Source organism: Schistocerca serialis, chromosome 1 (genome assembly GCF_023864345.2).
Source record: "Schistocerca serialis cubense isolate TAMUIC-IGC-003099 chromosome 1, iqSchSeri2.2, whole genome shotgun sequence".
Lineage (NCBI taxonomy): Eukaryota > Metazoa > Arthropoda > Insecta > Orthoptera > Acrididae > Schistocerca > Schistocerca serialis.
Genome location: NC_064638.1, coordinates 659,605,597 through 659,625,158, shown reverse-complemented (window position 1 = coordinate 659,625,158; position 19,562 = coordinate 659,605,597). Strand labels below are relative to the sequence as shown.

Genomic DNA, 19,562 nt, shown 5'->3' with positions numbered 1-19,562 from the left:
CAGGCACGGGAATAGAAAGAAGTCGCAGGGGTCATGCCAGCGAATACGGTGGCTTAGGCAGCGTAACGGTTTTGTTTTTGCCAAAAAATCAGGAACAAGCATTGAAGTGTGAGAGGCAGCATTATCGTGATACAATTTCCATTAGTGATTTTGTCGCAACTCTGGTCATTTTCACGCAAACGGCTCATAATTTCCGGGTAGTATTCCTTATTGATCGTACGACCGACCATAAGGTAGGAACTCATGATGCTTTATCCCATTGTAATTGAATACAACAGTGAGAAGAACCTTCATATGTGATCAAATTTGTCCATTTTCATTAGGTCTTGGCTCTTCAGGCAACTTCCTTTGGGACGATTGGACCTTGGTTTTGTCACCTATAATAACCTTCTTTAGAAGTTCTGAATCGTTGTCAGTTCCATTCAGCGATTCCTGAGTGATATCTACGCGATGTCATTTTTGGTCGAAATTCAGCAGTTTCGGATAAAACCTTGCTGCTACATGTTTCATACCCAAAAGATCTAAAAAAACTGCTTGGCATGAGCCATAGGATATGTCGGCATTATTAGCAACCTCTCTGATGGTGACTAGGCGATTTTTCAGAACCCTTTTTATTCCTCCTCCCTCATTGTCGTCAGTAACTGATGTGCTAGGTCGTACAGGGCGGTCGTCGTCTTTAACATCTTCTCGTCTCTCTTGGAAATGTTTATAGCACTCGTAAACCCTTGTCTTAATCACAACAAATTTGCCAAAAGCCACAGTCGAAGTTGCACTTTATTCTATTTTCCAAGGAAAATTTAATGCAAATTCTTTGATCCATCTTTTTCGAAATTAAAAATTCGCCGAGCTTTTCGACTGTCAACTTTAATTATTAAAAAATGCAAAGATACAGCAGGAAAAAATATACCAACAAGATAAAAAAAACTGAAAATCGAATGTGTAAAGACCTTGAAATTAAGAAATTACCGTTATTTTTTTTTTATCACGCCTCGTATTTCTTCCATGAGGTGACGGGATGGAAAGTATAGGAAACGGCAGAGGTGCTCGCATGGCATTGAGATGAAGAAACCACGCTCAGTAGCGATGCATGAAGACGGAAAAACCGGTCGGAGGAAAAGGAAAGAAAGGTGCACAAAGTGCCTAGATATTGTTCTGTATGTTAAAAGACAAGCAAACAAACATTCGCACGCAATGCATCTAGGAAACTAACTATAAAGGTACCTTTTGTAATATGTGCAAGTCTAAATCCCATCTTTGTACTGATTGTTTTAATAAACTTCATTAAAATCACCCATTTGTTTTTTATCGTTGTTGTTGCCGTCCCCATGCGCGGATGTCGTCCAAATGAAAAGTACACATTCAGTCACGCTGCCCAAACGAAGAGCCCATTGTCAGTAAGGAAAATGCTGAAAGATTCCATGAAAGCGCACGTCCAGTTTCTTTCCAGTCTTCTCTAATCCGAGCTTGTGGTCCGTCTCTGATGACGTTGTTGTCCTTCCTTTCGCATCTTGTCTTCCGGAATCCGGCAACAAACTTTCTTCTCCAATGTATCATTCATTCGGCTGATTCCAACTCCCAGCCACTTTCATCTCAGTTTCATTACATCCTTAATTAAATCTTCGACTCTATTCTGTGCTTCCTACTCCATTTCTCCGATCACTTCCAGCAATTAAATTATAAAACTCAATTTCCGTAAGAATATTCTTTTGTCGTAAGAATATTCTCCCATTGACTTTCCTACGCGTTTTTTTTCCACCACCTGCGTTCTGATCGTTTACAGTTTTGGAGAGTTGTAAAACCATGGTATGTAGAACGCATGCGTTATGAAAAGTTTGAATCAGTCAGTCGCGATAAATTTTACAAAAAAACTTTTCATTAAGTTATTAAGTTAAAGGTCTGAACAGAATAGGTCTACATACAAATAGTAGTTCAGCCTTTAGTGAACTCTGTGTGGGTCCAACACTTACTGATGTGACACTGAACTCAGAGTTCTTCAAAGGTTTGATTGATCGAACCATTATACGGATTCCTTTTCTTCTCATTTATGTCGAGACTTTTCGATAATTGCCAATATATGTATAAAAAAAGAAAAAAAGACGTAAAATGTTAATCCGAATGTACCACTTTGGTAGTTAACATTCCCCTTTTTGTTACTTGGGATAGACATCATTACAGCCTACAATGTAGAGAAATAATATTGTTTGTGTCTAAAAGATACAATAAAGATAATTTTATGTGGCCTAACGGCCTGTTGTAAGCCTTTTAACTGGACGCCTGTTCGGCGACCTATCCCGGTAATCCTAGAGGGAAAAGGGACCTACATTGTAATTTTGAATTCGGACCATGTTTTGTTCCTGGCAAATCTCCGCATCATTGAGAGGTAATAGGTAGATCAATGGCAGACTGAAAAAGTCAGGAGTCTGACCATGATTTGATCCCACAACTATTCACTTTCTAGCCATTCACTTTACCACTAGACCATCAGGCTTGATTCAAAGATACCCTGAAATGCAATAGTACTTACTTGCCAACAAAACACAACACTCCACATTATGTTCATGCACTGAAAATACTCACTAGAAACAGATGACTTGTCTCTCTGAAACCAACTTCGATTCAAAATTGCGTGCACAGTCTTGTTCCTCCATTAGTTAATGATGCAGTGGCATGACAGGTGCTTCCACTAGCACAGTCACATAGAACCTGTTCAATGTAGACTACTGTCTGATACTACTCGACCGTCGCCTATATTCTTCAGTGCAGGGACAACCCTAGGCTAAGCTTCTCTGGGGTGCAAAAACTGATTGATTGATTTCTTTATTAATCCATGTAACAATTTACATTGTGTGGATTTTGTCAGCAAAATCATACAATACAATATACCTACAATTTATACACATAAAATTAATATTTACACACATTTTTAAAGTATCTTACATTAGTTTTATATCCTTATGTAATTTTCTTATAGTACTGTACAATTCTGGATTTCGTATTATTATTATTTCCTCATGTATTACAATGCAGGCTACCTTAATTACACTACATGTTTTACTGCGTAATAACTTTTATTTAATAAAAATTTTTTTAGTTTTGTTTTGAACTGTTCTATTGTGTCAATATCTTTTATATTTTGGGGTAATTTATTATATAATTTAACAGCATTGTACAACAAGGTCTACTGAGTTTTAACTTTATTTTTCCTCTCTAGATGCCGATTGTATTGGTTTCTAGTTTCATAGCTGTGTACTAAAGAATTTTTAACATAGCAGTCAATATTTTTTTTACATACATAATACTTTGAAAAATGTATTCACAGGGGACAGTTAGGATTTCCAGCTTTCGGAAATATTCAAGGCAGTGAGCCTTACTGCCACTCTTGGTTATTATATGAATTGCTCTTTTCTGTAATTTGAAAACTATTTGAATATTTTTACTGTTGACTCCCCAAAATATTATTCCATAGGTAATAACAGAGTGGACACACATCACCCCGCCCCCTGCTGGGAATCGAACCTGCGTGGTAGGTGGTAATTCTACCACTATGCTACAGAGGCAGACAAGCATGGGAAGAATGATTGTCTGAATACCTGGGTGCATGCAATGATTATTCTAATCTTATCCTCACAATTCCTGTGTGAGTGACATGTAGGGGATTGTACTGTATCCCTAGAGTAATCATTTAAAGCCAGTTCTTCAAACTTTTTAATAGACTTTCTCAGGATAGTTAATGTCTGTGAATCTGTCATTTTTGTTCCTTCAGTACATTTGTGACATTTTCCCATGGATTAAGCAAATGGTATTGTCAAAATCTTAAAAAAAAGACTGTTTGTGTTTGGAGGAGCATCTTGTCACCCCGACTTAATTTCTTCCTTTTCTCTTTCTTTTTCTTCTTCTTCTTCATTTTCTTTTTGTTGTTCATTATCATATGATGTGTTAGACTATTAGTGCCCTGAGAATTCATTATTAATCGATTATTATGGGGGATATTTATTAAGAACATATCAATTCCCATCTTGATTTCATGCAACATGATTTAAACGCTGTGACCATAGTATGTGAGGTCTGAAAAACATATACTTTCTCAAGTTAAGAGATAATGCACCTTTATGTAGCTTTAGTTACATAATTTACATATAGATTTCCATCTACATCTATACTCTGCAAACCATCCTGAGGTGCATGGCAGAGGGTAAGCCCCATTGTACCAGTTATTAGGGTTTCTTCCTGTCCCATTCACATGTGGAGCACGGAAAGATTGATTGTTTGAATGCCTTTGTGTTTGCAGTAATTATTCCAACCTTATTCTCACAATCCCTATGTGAGTGATACATGGGGGATACTTTCTCAGAATAGTTTACTTCTACCTTCAAGAGTCTTCCAGTTCAGTTACTTCAGTATCTCTGTAACACTCTCCTGTGCATTAAAAAACCTGTGACCATTTGTACTGCCCTTCTCTGTATATGTTGAATATCCCATGTTAATCCTATTTGGTACGGGTCCACACTGAGCCTTATTCTAGGATAGGTCACACAAGTGATTTGTTAGCCATCTTCTTTGTATACTGATTGCATTTCCTCAGTATTCTATTAATAAACTGAAGTCTACCACCTGTTTTACCCATGACTGGGCCTATGTGATGATTCCATTTCGTATCGTTGCAGAGTGTTGCACCCAGGGGTTTGTATGAGCTGGACGATTCCAACAGTGACTCGCTAATATTATAGTCATAGGATACTATGTTTTTTTGTTGTTTTTTGTTTTGTTTTGTGAATTGCACAGTTCTATATTTCTAAACTTTTAAAGCATGATGCCAGTTTCTGCATGACTTTGAAATATTATCAAGATCTGACTGAATATATACACAGCTTCTTTCAGATAGTACTTCATTATAAATAACTGCATCATTTGCAAAAAGCCCCATGTTGCTCTTCATATTGTCTGCAAGGTCATTAATATACAACATGAACAGCTCAGGTCCCAACATATTTCCCTGGGGTACACCTGAAGTTACTTCTACATCTGACTATGCTTCTCCATCCAAGATAATGTTCTGTGTCCACCACAACAAAAACTCCTCAATCCAGTTACAAATTTTACTTGATATCCCATATGATCGAACTTTTGACAGTAAGCACAGATGTGGTACTGACGGTACTGAGTTAAATGCTTTTCAGAAATCAATAAATACTACATCTACCTGATTGTCTTGATACTAAGCTTTCAGTATGCCATGTGAAAAAAATGCAAGCTGGGTTTCACATGATGGATGTTTTCAGAATCACACTGGTTGGCATTGAGGAGGTCATTCTGTTCAAGTTATTTCATTACATTTGAGCTCAGAATATGTTCTAAGATTCTACAAGAAGTTGATGTCAAGGATATTGGACAGTAGTTTTATGGATCACTTCTACTACCCTTCTTGTAGACAGATAGGCATTTTTTTCAAGAACTGGACACAGTTCTTTGTTCAAGGGACCTATGACAGATTATAGTTAGAAGAAGGACTAACTCAGCTGCAAATTCACTATAGAACCTGACAGGGATTCCATCGGGCCCTGGAGCTTTGTTCAGTTTTAATGATTTCAGCTGTTTCTCAACACAAATACCTGTTTCACTCATCTCTTCAGTGTTACAAGGATTAAGTTGGGGCAGTTCTCCTGGGTTTTATGTTGTAAAGGAACACTTGAAAATGGAGTTGAGCATTTCAGATTTTCTTTGTTACCCTCAATTTAAGTTCCTGTCTCATTCGCTAGGAACTGGACTCTGACTTTGGTGCAATTAATGGCCTTTACATACAAGTAGAATTTACTTGGGTTTATGAAAGATCATTTGATAATATTCTGCTATGATAGTCATTGAAGGCATCATGGATTGCTCTCTTGAAAGCCAAATGCATTTCATTCAATATTCCTCTACCTGTAACCATATGCTTTTTTTTTAAAACCTATTATGCTGTAATCTCTATTCCTCTAAAAGTTTCTTTACGGTGACTGTACACCATGGGACGTTCCTTCCCATTGTGGACTGTTCTACTAGCAACAAGTCTATCCAGTGCATAGTCAACTCATCTTTTAAACATGAGCCATAGTTCTTCTACATGCTCCTGCACAACTGACTTTTTATCTAGTTTACTGAGCCTATATATCTTTGTGCTTGTTGTAGTTATCCTTTTTACTTTGGTAAACATTGTTGCCACAACTGCATCATGGTTACTATTACCAGTTTCGACGGGGACATCCTCAAAGAAATCAGGTCTATTTGGTGCCATTAGATCAAATGTTTCCATCACGAGTAAGATCCCTGACTGTTCTAGGTAGTTTTCAGAGAAGGCATTTAGTACTGTTTCACAGGATGTCTTGTCTTACCTGCCACTAACAAAACTGTAATTTTTCTGATTAATTGTTGGATGATTAAAGTCTCCACCAATGATTACAGTATGACTGGGGAACTTATGTACAAGTGAACTGAGGTTTTCTCTAAAGTTTTCACTTACAGAAGCAGTCAAGTCTGGTGGGCAATAGGGGGATCCAATTATCGTTTTATGCCCACCCTTGATACTGAGTCTTGCCCAAGCAATCTCACATGCAGCTTCAATTTCTGTCATGGTGGATTTGAGTTTCTTGTCTACTGCAACAAATATACTGCCTCCATTTCCCATTTGCCTATCCTTTAGATATACACTGAAATTTTCCCCACAAATCTCCTTTATGTATTGTACATTTCTTCTCTGTGTGAGATTAAGTTTTATGAAATACATGCAACAATAACTAAAATTTCGTGGCATTTTGCTACAAGGAGTTGTGCTATTAACTCTATAACAGTACTCACTGCAGGTTTCATGCACTTGTCTTCTGAATGAAAAAGACCATAACTTGATTACTAGCCAATCTGTTGTTATGGGATTTGCCTTAATTTTGTTGAGCTGTAATGCCTGAAATATGTTGTACTGTAGTCATTGCTTTGCTAGTGGCTCCATAATATACTTCCTGCTGCTCTTGAAACTTGTAACACTTGTTCATGTAATGTGTAATAGTCCTCAGTTTCACAGTTTTTTGTATTTTTTCCCTAGCTTGGTGAACCAGGTTCTGGTTTGCGGCCAAGGGGAAAAATTCAAGATTTCTACCAACTTCGGGCAGAATGTCTTGAAAAAGGAAAATTATTTGAAGATCCACAATTCCCTGCAGAGGATTCATCCATATTTTTCAGCAAAAAGCCAAAATGGCCCATACAGTGGATGCGACCAAAGGTAAGAAAATGTGATTCAGAGATCAGAAATTTGTCTGACAGTGCTTGTTATGGTTAAGAACATTTCTAACCCAAAGTAGAAGCTGTGTATAAATGTCAATTATTTGAAAACATTGCTGGTTGATCTTGGCTCTATGAATTTTGTGCTATGAATTTTGTGATGTCCTACTGGCCTCACCTTACTATGACAAGAATTTTCCAATTCAGATATACATATTAGATTATTTTTATTTTACTCAGAAATCTGTTAGAGAGCTTGTTTTAAGTCCATGTAATTGTTGCAACATCCCAGATGCAAATTATTGTTAGCACATTTTAATTGTTTTTTGTCTAGTCATCACCAGCAGGAGGAGTATCTGGCAATTTCTCCTTTTTCTTGATTGATTGAACACAAGATTAATAAAAGAAGTGATATTTCATTTATAATTAATTTGCTGTAGATTAAATCTTGTTGTTTTAAAAGGTATTTTCCCATGTTGATCCTAAACAATGAAGATGTAAAAGGGCATGGTGTAATGGAACTGGTATTCCAGCCTTCTAACATTTGAATTATTAGTATTGTTGTTGCTTCATTTCCACATCACAAATAAAGGGCCAGTTTGAGAATATTTTTTCACACAAACAACATATCTTTTGGTGATCCCTCACTCAACCATGCTTTCCTTGGGCTTTTATTCATTTTAGTCATCTCGTAAATATAATAATCTTGCTCTACAGCTGAAGGGTAGCGTTCACACATTTCTTGCAGTGGATCTGGATGTAAATACTTTTGACAACACCAATTTAAATTGACACACACGTCAGTGAAATATCTTAAATATTTTCACCAACCTGTGAGCCATATGAGATTTATTACATATTTACCTGTGTAAATAGTCGTTATATGTACAGGTTAGATCACAATTAAGTGAATACTGACTTGTGTGGAAGTATATGTTAATACAACCAAAAACATTCCAGTAAACATGGGTTCGCATATGAGCTGTTTGCAAGATACTAGCAAATGGGTGTTTATGATCCATCACTGACTTTAATATGAATCATTGTCCTAGTTAGTACAAATGTATTTGAAATGTAAATTTTATGCATGCTTATCTTTTCTTGTGCAGTGCTCAGGAATGTGCAACATGGTTGAGGTGACCTAAGCACCTTTTGTTCTCATATAAGATGACATCTAATGTACTAATATCATCCAAGATGTACAGGCCAGACAGGGTCTGTACCATGGCCGACAAGATCGCTTGATCTTAGTCCTTCAGATTTTCCTGTATAGGGTCATCTGAGAAGTGAGAAGGTTAAAGAACTGGAGCAGATAATTGCACAGTCAGTGGTGTCTTAAAGAATTCATAACTCACTGCAGAGATGATTGTAGCACTCCCTGTAAATGTGGTAACATGCTGAAGTAATATTGTATCTCCAGTTAAGGTAGACTTGGGTAAACTTTAAGGACAGATAGATGGTGATAGAAAATTTAGATTTCTAGTACGAAGGAACTCCAAAAAATACAAAAAATAAGCTACACATTATCATGACAGACAAGCAATTTTTTACTGAATGCTGCACTATACTTCAAAGTGACTCAGATGCATGATGCAATTTTTCAACATAGTCACCAAGACCCTGTAAAAAATGGTCAGATTATTCTACCAATCATTGAATTCCTCAATGATAGAAATACACTGTTTGGTCACAGAGCCATTCAAGAACCACTATGTGTATGTCCTCATCCTTAAAAAGTCTTCCCCCCCCCAGATGTTATTTCAGCTTACCAAAAAGATGAAAATCATGTGGTGCAAAATATGGACCATATGGTGGATTAGACCTCGGTCAAATGGTTAGGTCCCATGTCACCATGGCTGGACATGGCATTGCATTTGGTCCATATACTGCCAGAATTTCATTGTGAATTTGCATACATTTTAGATATTTTTTGCAATGAAGAGTGCACTCAGCCAACTCTGACTCATCTCGCCAGCATCAAATGACAATCCAGCAACTGACCAATGTGGATACAACCAACTCCTCCATAAAGTAAGATGCCCCACAGAATAACAGACATTTGGAGGACAGGGGACAATACACCAGTCTGTTTTCTCTTAGAGACTCTGGACATGTTGTGAACTACTGCAGTGAAAGATGACTATTATGCCACAAGACATCGACCATCACAACAATTCTATTGATGCCAATCAGCTGCAGACAGTTATAGTTGACATGTGGGCAGAAGTCTATCACCATACCCTGAGCCAGGTTGACCTGTGGACAGAAGTCCATCACCATACCCTGAGCCAGGTCATTCTCCAACATCCCGTGGGCATTCCCTGTTACTGTACGGAGGCACTAGCCACCTGCCTAGCCACTGAATTCAGGAAAGCCAAGCAAGGTGACCATCTATGGAGGTGAAGCCACCACAGATGAAAATCCTTCAGGGGCAACAGTTACCAAGACGAGAGGAAATCTCACTGATGTTCATAATCAATGACCAATCAGTCCAAGTGCTAACTTACTCAAGGGCTACTTCTACTCTAACATCAAATACTTATCATTGCCACTTATAAAAGACCATGTTCTCCGATATGGAAGTGATGGTGCTGAAGGTCAAAAATAGATATGTGTATTGCAAGAATAACTGGGGTAGGAAGGTACTGCCAAATAACCAATAGGATTATACTTGACAAAGGAACAGCACTGGCAAGTACAGTCATTCTGTGTCACTTTCCAGATGCTCTCAAATCCAGAGTGAAGAAAAGGCAGACCAAGGGTCCGTGATAGAACACCTTATCGACATTGGGGATAACCCACCAACTAGCCAGGACTCACATAGTATTACCATTTGAACAAGAGATAATCTGGGAGGAAGTGGAGAAAATGCTGCAAGGTGGCATCATTGAACCTTCAGAGAGTCATTGGTCCTCTCCGATGGTCCTTGTAAGGAAGAAGGGTGGCATACAGTGTTTCTTCATTGACTACAGATGACTGAACAAAATCATGAAGAAAAATTTCTATCCACTGCTGTGCATTGGTGACACCCTGTACTGGTTGAAAGGAGCAGAGAACTTCTCAACTATGGACATCTGGACAGTCTACGTGGCTAACCAGGAAAAAACTGCTTCCGTAAATCTTGGCGGCCTCTATGGGTTCAGAGTTACGCCATTTTTCTATGTAATACTTTAGCCATCTTCAAATATATGGTAGACAATGTGCTTCAACACCTTTAATGTATGAGGTTTCCTTGCTATCTGGATGACATTATTATTTATTCAAAAATGTTTGAAAAACATCTAAGCCAATTGACCACCATGTTGAAGTGAGCTCAGACAGTAGGTCTCTGTCTGAATAAATGGTGGTGGAGTCTGTCTTGATGCAGAAAAAATAAGAACACACCCAGATTTTCCTGCTCCTCAGCACATTTGTGATGTGGGAAGTTTGCTCGGAATGTTCTTGTACTAAGGGTGATTCATAAAGGACTTGTGTATGAAGGAATACCCCTCATAAGATGTAGTACAGGGAGGTGTCAAACTTCTTTGAAATGAGGCGCAAGAAAGATTTATCCTTGTTCTTAAGGAGAAGCTAACATCCTTTCCAATTTTAGCATTGTATGATGAGAATACTGAGGCAGAACTTCATCCCAGTGCTAGCAGTTTTGGGATAGTACCGGTTGTAGTAAATGTTCAGGAAGGTGTTGAAAAGGGACGGCTTATGCTTCCAGAATATTCTCCAAGAAGAAGTACCTCACAACCAAGAAATAGTGCTTGCAGTTGTTTGGACTATCAGCAAATTCCAGCTGTTTGGTTGTGACAGACCATTTACCATTGTGACAGATCACTATATTCTATGCTGACAGACTACCCTGAATGATCTGTTGGATCAATTGGTCAAAAGCACACTGAAGCATCAGGAGTACATTGTAACAAGATGTGCAATAATCAATACAAACACAAGGATGATAACTGCTTTTCAAGAAATCCTTTCTCAGAACACAGCTATGGGAACAAAATCTCAGTCACTGCTGCATTAAATGACATTGCTAGTGAAGAGAGGGAAGATCCAGCATTGCTCAAAATCACAGAAGCCTTGAAGAATGAGGAGCCGATCAAAGGAGAATACCGAGTAACAAACAGAACAATTTATACGTGGAGCTATGATCCGATGGGGCAGAAATGGATGCTCATCATCTCATCTCATATGCAGCCAGTGATCCTGAAATATTTCCATGACACTCAAATATCTGGTCACCTGGGATTTGTGAAGACACTTAACAGAATCAGGTGCAGGTAGCACTGGTCAGATCTCTATCAGTCCATTAGACACTGTACTTCTAATGCCAGTGACAGAAGTACATCCTGCAATTACCTCTGGGAAATCTAGTACCAACCCCAGCAGTGCCATTTCCCCAAATTGAAATTAACTTCTTGGGGGATACCCAGAGTCAACAATAGGGACTCAACGGACAATAGTCTGCACTGACAATCTCACCTCATATGTTGCTAACAAACCTGTGTCAACTGTCAAAGATCCAGAAATTGCAAAGTTCCTTGTAGAATATATTATTTTGTGATGATTTCTGATCATGTAAAAGTTTTCTAGTCAAGAGGAGTATCAGAGATAACTTCAAGTTGTGGCGTCACCCACAGAATGACAACTGCCTACTATCCACAGATGAATGATATTACAGAATGCATTAATAACATGCTGCCAGATATGCTCTCCATGTTGAACATTTTCATACAACACAGCGAAGCAAGATGTTGGAAGCTTCATGCTATTCTTTTTGCTCCATAGTTGTGAGGCTGAAACAACAGTGAGTATACTGCACTGACAGCCGGTCAGTACTCAGGATGACTACATGAAACATCTCATAAGCAAGACTGAAGAATAAAGGCAGCTGGCTCACAAGTGGACCCTGGATGCCCATAGGAAAGACTGAGACTACCATAACACCAAGCACTGGCCAGAGATGGGGAAACATACAAAGCGAGTTTAGTAACAACTTTAAAATATGCATGAATGGAAACAGAAGAATTGCGCACCCTGGGGTACCCATCTGCTACTTGTACTCTGCAGATGATTGCACCAACCCTCCTGATGGGGCACAGATATCTGCAGCTCACTCGGTAGGCAAATGGAGGCAGTAGTGTACCTACTATTTGTGCCTCATTCTGTCACATGTACACAACCTTTCTCACTGATTTAATGACTCATTGAAATAGCTTAAATGCAACACCTCAAGGGAAGGATGTAGTAATTTTTAATATGTACAGTAAAATTAATACATTTTGATGTACAACATATATTTTAAAGGCAGTTTGGTTTAAGAAAAGTAACTTTAAAATAAATCAAAAATAGTCAAAATAAATTTTTGGATGTCCTTCATTGCTATAGTTACCTTCTGACACATGTTGCAGTGTATTAACAAAATATTGTGCAACTTTATTGGCTATTCGAGACTTGCAGAATCTAGAAGATGAACTGAAATTATTTAACAATCCATTTTCAGTTGTAACATATACCGTAACTTTTTAAATGCAATTAGGAGTGGCTGATTTATAAAATGGCACTCTGCTAAAGGATGGGTATTATGACAGCATAATTTTTTAATTCATATTTTTTTCAATGGTCTTGTGGTGTTCATGTAGAAGAGATTTCCTGGCTACACAGAAATGCAGCTGACTTTAAGCCTAAGGGTCAACATTTTGTTGTGACCAATTTATTCTGTCATGAGATAAAACTGTAGGGAAGTCAGGGCTTCATGATCCAATACTGATGAGTTTTCTGTGTCTTGCACCAACTTGACAGAAAACATTTTATCACTTATGAATATAAAGAAATGTCAGATTCCACAAATCTGATAAAATGTTTGTAATTTTTTCTTAGATTAAATTTTTCTGTTAAAACACACCCTGTTGCAATCATATTTGCTTAGTAATGAACAACTTAGTTGCTGGTAATGTCGCGTTCGAGGTGTTGACTGATGCAGCACATGCAACCCATTTGCCCACTCCTGCCCATGGGTGCCTAGCTCCCTGACTGCCTATGCGTTACCAGTTTCCCCTCTCCTGCCCACCTCTGCTTGCAGACGTCCAGCTGGCTTTGAGACAATACTTGAGCTGGAACTACACATTCTACATTGTGACTCAAGGGGTCTGAGTGTCTACTACATCAAATGATCTATTGGAATCCTCGCACCCAATACTTATTTCCCTGAATTCCAGAGATGGGAAATTGCCCTTCAGCATATTCTCTTATTCCAGTAGTTTCCTGTACTTAGCTACTGTTGTCATATAATCCCTCCCCCCGCATTTTTCATTGTTCTTAGCTCTTCCTTATCATTACTACTTTTTTATTTATTATGTCTTACTTACTTTTTTCTTCATTGCTTTTTTACTTTTTCATGTTCATTTCCCTCTACCCTCTCTCTCTTTGGTTTTTATCCACCTCTTTTCTCCTAGTCTTTAATTGCACTATTCATTTCATTTCTTCTTAATCCATTCAGACTTGTCACTCAGTCATCATCATTTCTGAACTGAAGCTTGAACATTGCTTATCAATGAACTATGTTCTACTTCCTATTCTCCTTGATATTTCTTGCTTAATTTTTGTCTTCCCTGGTCTCCAACACAGATGGATCCCTCTCATTCTGGGGTCTGAGTGCTCTGCCCTTTCTAACCTCCCCCAAATGATCACTCTTTTTCTCTCTGAGGAAGGAACTAATAGTTCCAAAAGCTAGGATAGTTGTGTCAATTGAATTATCAGTCTGTGAACGTCCAAAAATTTATTTTTCACTATGTTTGTTAACTTAACATTTACAGTTGTGCCCATTGATGGTAAAATGTTAAAATTGTGCAATTAAACTGTGAAGTTTTCTAATAAACAAGCCTTATTATTTAATTAAATGAACAACATGAATACAGTTGATGCTTCACATAGATGGTACAAATGGAACAAAATGGGAAAAGTAACATGTCTATGTTCAAAGCTGTGTCAGTGACACTAGATATATTTTAAAATTCTTTCAAAAATAATATCCTTGTATTGTTGTAAATCTCTTAGGAGTGACTATAATATCAGCCATCTGAAAAAAGGACTATTTCCTCCTATTACTGAAATAATGAGGAACAGTAGTGTACCTAAAGTAGAGCTTTTAGGAATGCAGATAAGGATATCCCTCACTTATGAAGCTCTCTCTTGCTTCAAGTAATTTAATAATTTCATACTATGCACTGTGTTATTTTTACTAATTATTTATTTAACCATTCTTTATATCAAAGCTCTTTCTTCTTCAAGACATACACAGTATAATGCATTGGACATGCAACAACAAATAGCAATTGTATTTATTTTGTTAATTAATCCTTTAAATATTTGGTGAATGACATAAGTTCCTCAATCATTATTTCTATGAACAACTGTTTTACTGAATGCATCTCCCTCAGAATTACTCAGATCATGTAACCAAGAATTAATTCCTACCAGATAAAATATAGTTCTCTCTCTCTCTCTCTCTCTCTCTCTCTCTCTGTGTGTGTGTGTGTGTGTGTGTGTGTGTGTGTGTGTGTGTGTGTGTGTGTGTGTGTGCAGAGAAAGATGTCAATTTGAAATCTAAAGCTCAGCTCTTTGTTTGTGTGTTTGTGTGTTTGTGTTCTTCCTAATACTTCCTCAGTGTAGTCAGTATTACTACATCAAAATGATGTTATCAGAGTGAAGAACAGTTTTGATAAGTTCAATATTTTTTCCAGGAAATAGTGTCACTACCAAGATTGTTTGTGGAAGGAGCATCTCGATTTGACGTGAAACAAGGGGAATTAGGTAAGATAGTTTGTAAATCCGTGAGTATATATAGCCACTTTACAGTGCGTGGTAGAGGATACTTTGTATCAATACTACTGATTTCCTGTTATAAGCTATTTTCATATTGAAAGAGAAAAAGGAAAATGAACAATGTAACACCTTACAACTCTGTGATGTTCATACAAAGCAGTGAGGCTTATTATTGATACCAGGATACAATATTTTAAGAATAAGCTAAAAGAGGTGGTACAGGACGCAATACATACAGTAAGAAATGGTCGTGTAAAATTCCATGTATTCCACAGTAAATTTGTATCAATGTTTAAAATTAATTTTCCTAAAAAATTGTTCACACAGTCCATCGAAAAGCAAGTAAGTCATGGGTAATGAAAGGGAATAAAATATAATGAGAAAGGAAAAGGGGTATTTATACAAAGGCCAGAATAAGTCATGATCTCACATTACTTGTATTCTACAAAAAATACTGTTATATTTTAAGAAAAGTCATTGAAAGTCGATAAATACACATTCATTACAGAAATTAATAATTCTGATAATAAGATTTAAACTATATAGGATATTGTGAACTATGAGACAGAACAACCAGTTTGTGTACAAAATACTGTCATAATTAAACTGAATGCCAGTGCTGTGACTGATAATTCACAAGTTGCAAATATTTTTATCAATCACTTTCTATGTAGCAGCAAAAATAGGATTAAATGAAGTAGCAAAAGAATATATTAAAAATATCGATCCATGTAACTTTAAGCAACAGGAATTAGGGGGTGGACAAGAGGAAATGCATGTTTTTTAAACAGCTAGTACTCGGTGATGAGTGGGGGTATTGACGTTGAGTGACCATTGGCAGAAAGACCAGACAATGCAGTTTCAGTTTCATGAAGGATTGGAATGTACTGCATCATGTGATTGTGGTCAGACAGTTTTTTAGAAACAATGATTCTGTGGTCACAGTTCAACACCTTTTCTGAAGGATGTCAAGCTGCAGTGACAGATCAAACCACTATACTCCAATGGGTCGCAGCATTAAAAGTACTGGATCTGTGAAGACAAAGAAGCAACTGGTCTTCCCATTGAGTCTGAACTTCAGAAAACATAGACAGAGTGAAATAGCAGTCCTTGCTAGTATGAAACTATCTGCTAGGTGACAGGCTGTATCACAGGGTATGTCAAGTCATTCACTTCACTGCATCTTACATGACAGTCTCAAATTATACCGTCCGCAGCTCATGCTCTCGCAGTCGTGTTTTCGCTTCCTGAGCATGAGGTCTTGGGTTCAATTCCCGGCGGGGTCAGGGATTTTCACCTGCCTTGAGATGACTGGTTGTTTGTGTTGTCATAATCATGTCATCATCATTCATGAAATTAGCGAGTTTGGACTGAGCAAAGGTTGGTATTTTGTATGGGCACTGACAACTGCGCAATTGAGCGCCCCGCAACTCAAACACCACCACCACCATCATCATCATCATCAAATTATACCCACAGAAAATAATGATTGTCTAGTGCAGAGAATTTTGTGTCTTATGGAAGGAAAGTTGGTTTTAACATACGATCAACATCGAGGCCATTAGTGACAGAGCACAAGCTTGGACTGTGTCAGGGGTGGGGAAGGAAATCAGGTGTACCCTTTCAGTGGAACCATCCTTGCATTTGTCTGGAGTGATGTAGGGAAATAATGGAAAACTTAAATCTGGATGGCCGGATGTGGGCTTCAACTGTTGTCTTCGTGAATGCAAGTCCAGTGTGCTAACAACTGCACCACCTCACTTGGTTGGCATAATGGATGCTATTCTTACGAAAGACGTAGATGCCCAGTACTCAAGAGTGATGGAGCCCATTTTCATCTGGATGGTTATGGTAATGTACAGTACTGTTAGTACTGGGTGTTGGACAACCCACACGAACTACATCAAAAACCTCTCCACAGCTCAAAAGTAACAGTGTGGTGTGGTATCTTCAAGATAGGGATTATTCGACCTTAAGTTTTTGAAGAGTGAGGAACAATGGTTACTGTGACATCAGTTTGCTACGCCAAAATGTTAAATAATTTTCAAGGACTTGAAAAGCACCAAGTGAACATGAGAGAAATGTGGTTCCAACAGGATGGTGTCACAGTTCATGTGGCAACAGCATCCATGGATGTGGTTTGACAAGTTTTACCAGAACATGTAATTTCATGATATGCTGATGTTCCTTGGGCCCCAGGCTCACCCAGTCTATCGATCTGTGACTTCTTTTTGTGTGGCTACTTGAAAACATGAGTGTACATGAACAAGCCATGCACAATCAATTACCTCCAGATTTCCATTCGTCAGGAAATAGAAGCTGTGCTGAATGAAATTTTGGAGAGAGATGTGGGTAACTTTCAGGGTAGAATCCAAATTTGTGTCCGGTAGTAAAGACGTCATCTCAACAACATTATTTCCCAAACATAATTGAGGTAAGTAAATTTGAAAAATGCAATAAAAGTGCTATTACTGAATTCAAGACTTTTTACAAAATAAAAGCAGGTTTCAGTTTTTCAATAGTAAAACCATGAAAAACTGCCTATTGGCTTCTGTCTCGGGTTCTTTGGCCAACATTCATCTAAAAATTTTACTGACGTTTAGCCAGCACAAGTGGCTGGCATTGTCAAATCTTCACCCTCCATTGCTGGTGGTGAAGCTTTGACCATGCCACCCCATTCGTGTGGCAAAATGTCAAAAATGTCAGTAAAATCATTAGATGAATGTGGGCCGAAGAACCCAAGACAGAAGCCAATAGGCAGTTTGTCAACAAGTGGCCACGAAAGCCGTAACGATGTAGTAAAACCGTGCATTTCCTCTGCTCCACCCTGTTTCACAAATATTGTCTGAACATAATATAATAATGAAAGCTTTTAAAACAAAAGCTTCTGTGGTGTTGATGAAATTTCAAACAGAATCCTTAAGAATTTTTCTAACATAATAAGTAATATCCTCAGTGATATATGTAATGCACCACTGACGTAGAAAATATTTGCAGACACTGCCATTTTTAAACTTCTTTATAAAGAAGATGACAAGAAAAAGTTAAGTAGTTATTGTCCAGTTTCCTTACTGATGTCTTGTTTAAAAATATTCGAAAAGGAAGTGTACTTAGGAGTAGTTCCACATTTAATTAGAAACAATTTACTTAGAACATCACAGTTTGGATTCCAGAAGGTTTGTTTGACTGAGAATGTCATTTATACATTATCTGTGCAACTATTACAATTGTTAAACAATAAAATGTCAGTCTGTGTTGTGTGTGTGTGTGTGTGGTCGTTCCAAGGCATTTGATAGAATAGCTCATGTTAATGCATTTGATTGAATAGCTCATGTTACTCTTTTAGAAAAACTTAACTTTCATTAAACTGATGACTTTATGAACAACTGGTATAAATCATGTTGTTGTTGTCATCAGTCCTGAGACTGGTTTGATGCAGCTCTCCATGCTACTCTATCCTGTGCAAGCTTCTTCATCTCCCAGTACTTACTGCAACCTACATCCTTCTGAATCTGCTTAGTGTATTCATCTCTTGGTCTCCCTCTACGATTTTTACCCTCCACGCTGCCCTCCAATGCTAAATTTGTGATCCCTTGATGCCTCAGAACCTGTCCTACCAACCGATCCCTTCTTCTTGTCAAGTTGTGCCACAAATTCCTCTTCTCCCCAATTCTATTCAATACCTCCTCATTAGTTATGTGATCTACCCATCTAATCTTCAGCATTCTTCTGTAGCACCACATTTCAAAAGCTTCTATTCTCTTCTTGTCCAAACTATTTATCGTCCATGTTTCACTTCCATACATGGCTACACTCCATACAAATACTTTCAGAAACAACTTCCTGACACTTAAATCTATACTCGATGTTAACAAATTTCTCTTCTTCAGAAATGCTTTCCTTGCCAGTGCCAATCTACATTTTATATCCTCTCTACTTTGACCATCATCAGTTATTTTGCTCCCAAAATAGCAAAACTCCTTTACTACTTTATGTGTCTCATTTCCTAATCTAATTCCGTCAGCATCACCCAACTTAATTCGGCTACATTCCATTATCCTCGTTTTACTTTTGTTGATGTCCATCTTATATCCTCCTTTCAAGACACTGTCCATTCCGTTCAACTGCTCTTCCAAGTCCTTTGCTGTCTCTGACAGAATTACAATGTCAATGGTGAACCTCAACGTTTTTATTCCTTCTCCATGGACATTAATACCTACTCTGAATTTTTCTTTTGTTTCCTTTACTGCTTGCTCAATATACAGATTGAATAACATAGGGGACAGGCTACAACCCTGTCTCACTCCGTCCCCAACCGCTGCTTCCCTTTTGTGCCCCTTGACTCTTATAACTGCCATCTGATTTCTGTACAAATTGTAAATAGCCTTTCGCTACCTGTATTTTACCCCTGCCACCTTTAAATTTTGAAAGAGAGTATTCCAGTCAACATTGTCAAAAGTCTACAAATGATAGAAATGTAGATTTGCCTTTCCTTA

General features: G+C 37.8%; 1 protein-coding gene across 2 annotated transcripts in view; it reads left to right on the top strand.

Moving 5' to 3' along the window:
* LOC126479379 (calpain-A-like) overlaps window positions 1-19,562 on the top strand; it is a 236,800-nt gene that overhangs the window by 55,094 nt on the left and 162,144 nt on the right. For both annotated transcript variants that reach the window (XM_050103781.1, XM_050103780.1), the window contains exons 2-3: window positions 7,073-7,249; window positions 14,985-15,054. In XM_050103781.1, coding sequence (XP_049959738.1) covers window positions 7,073-7,249; window positions 14,985-15,054 — 247 coding nt within the window. The remainder of the gene's footprint in view (window positions 1-7,072; window positions 7,250-14,984; window positions 15,055-19,562) is intronic.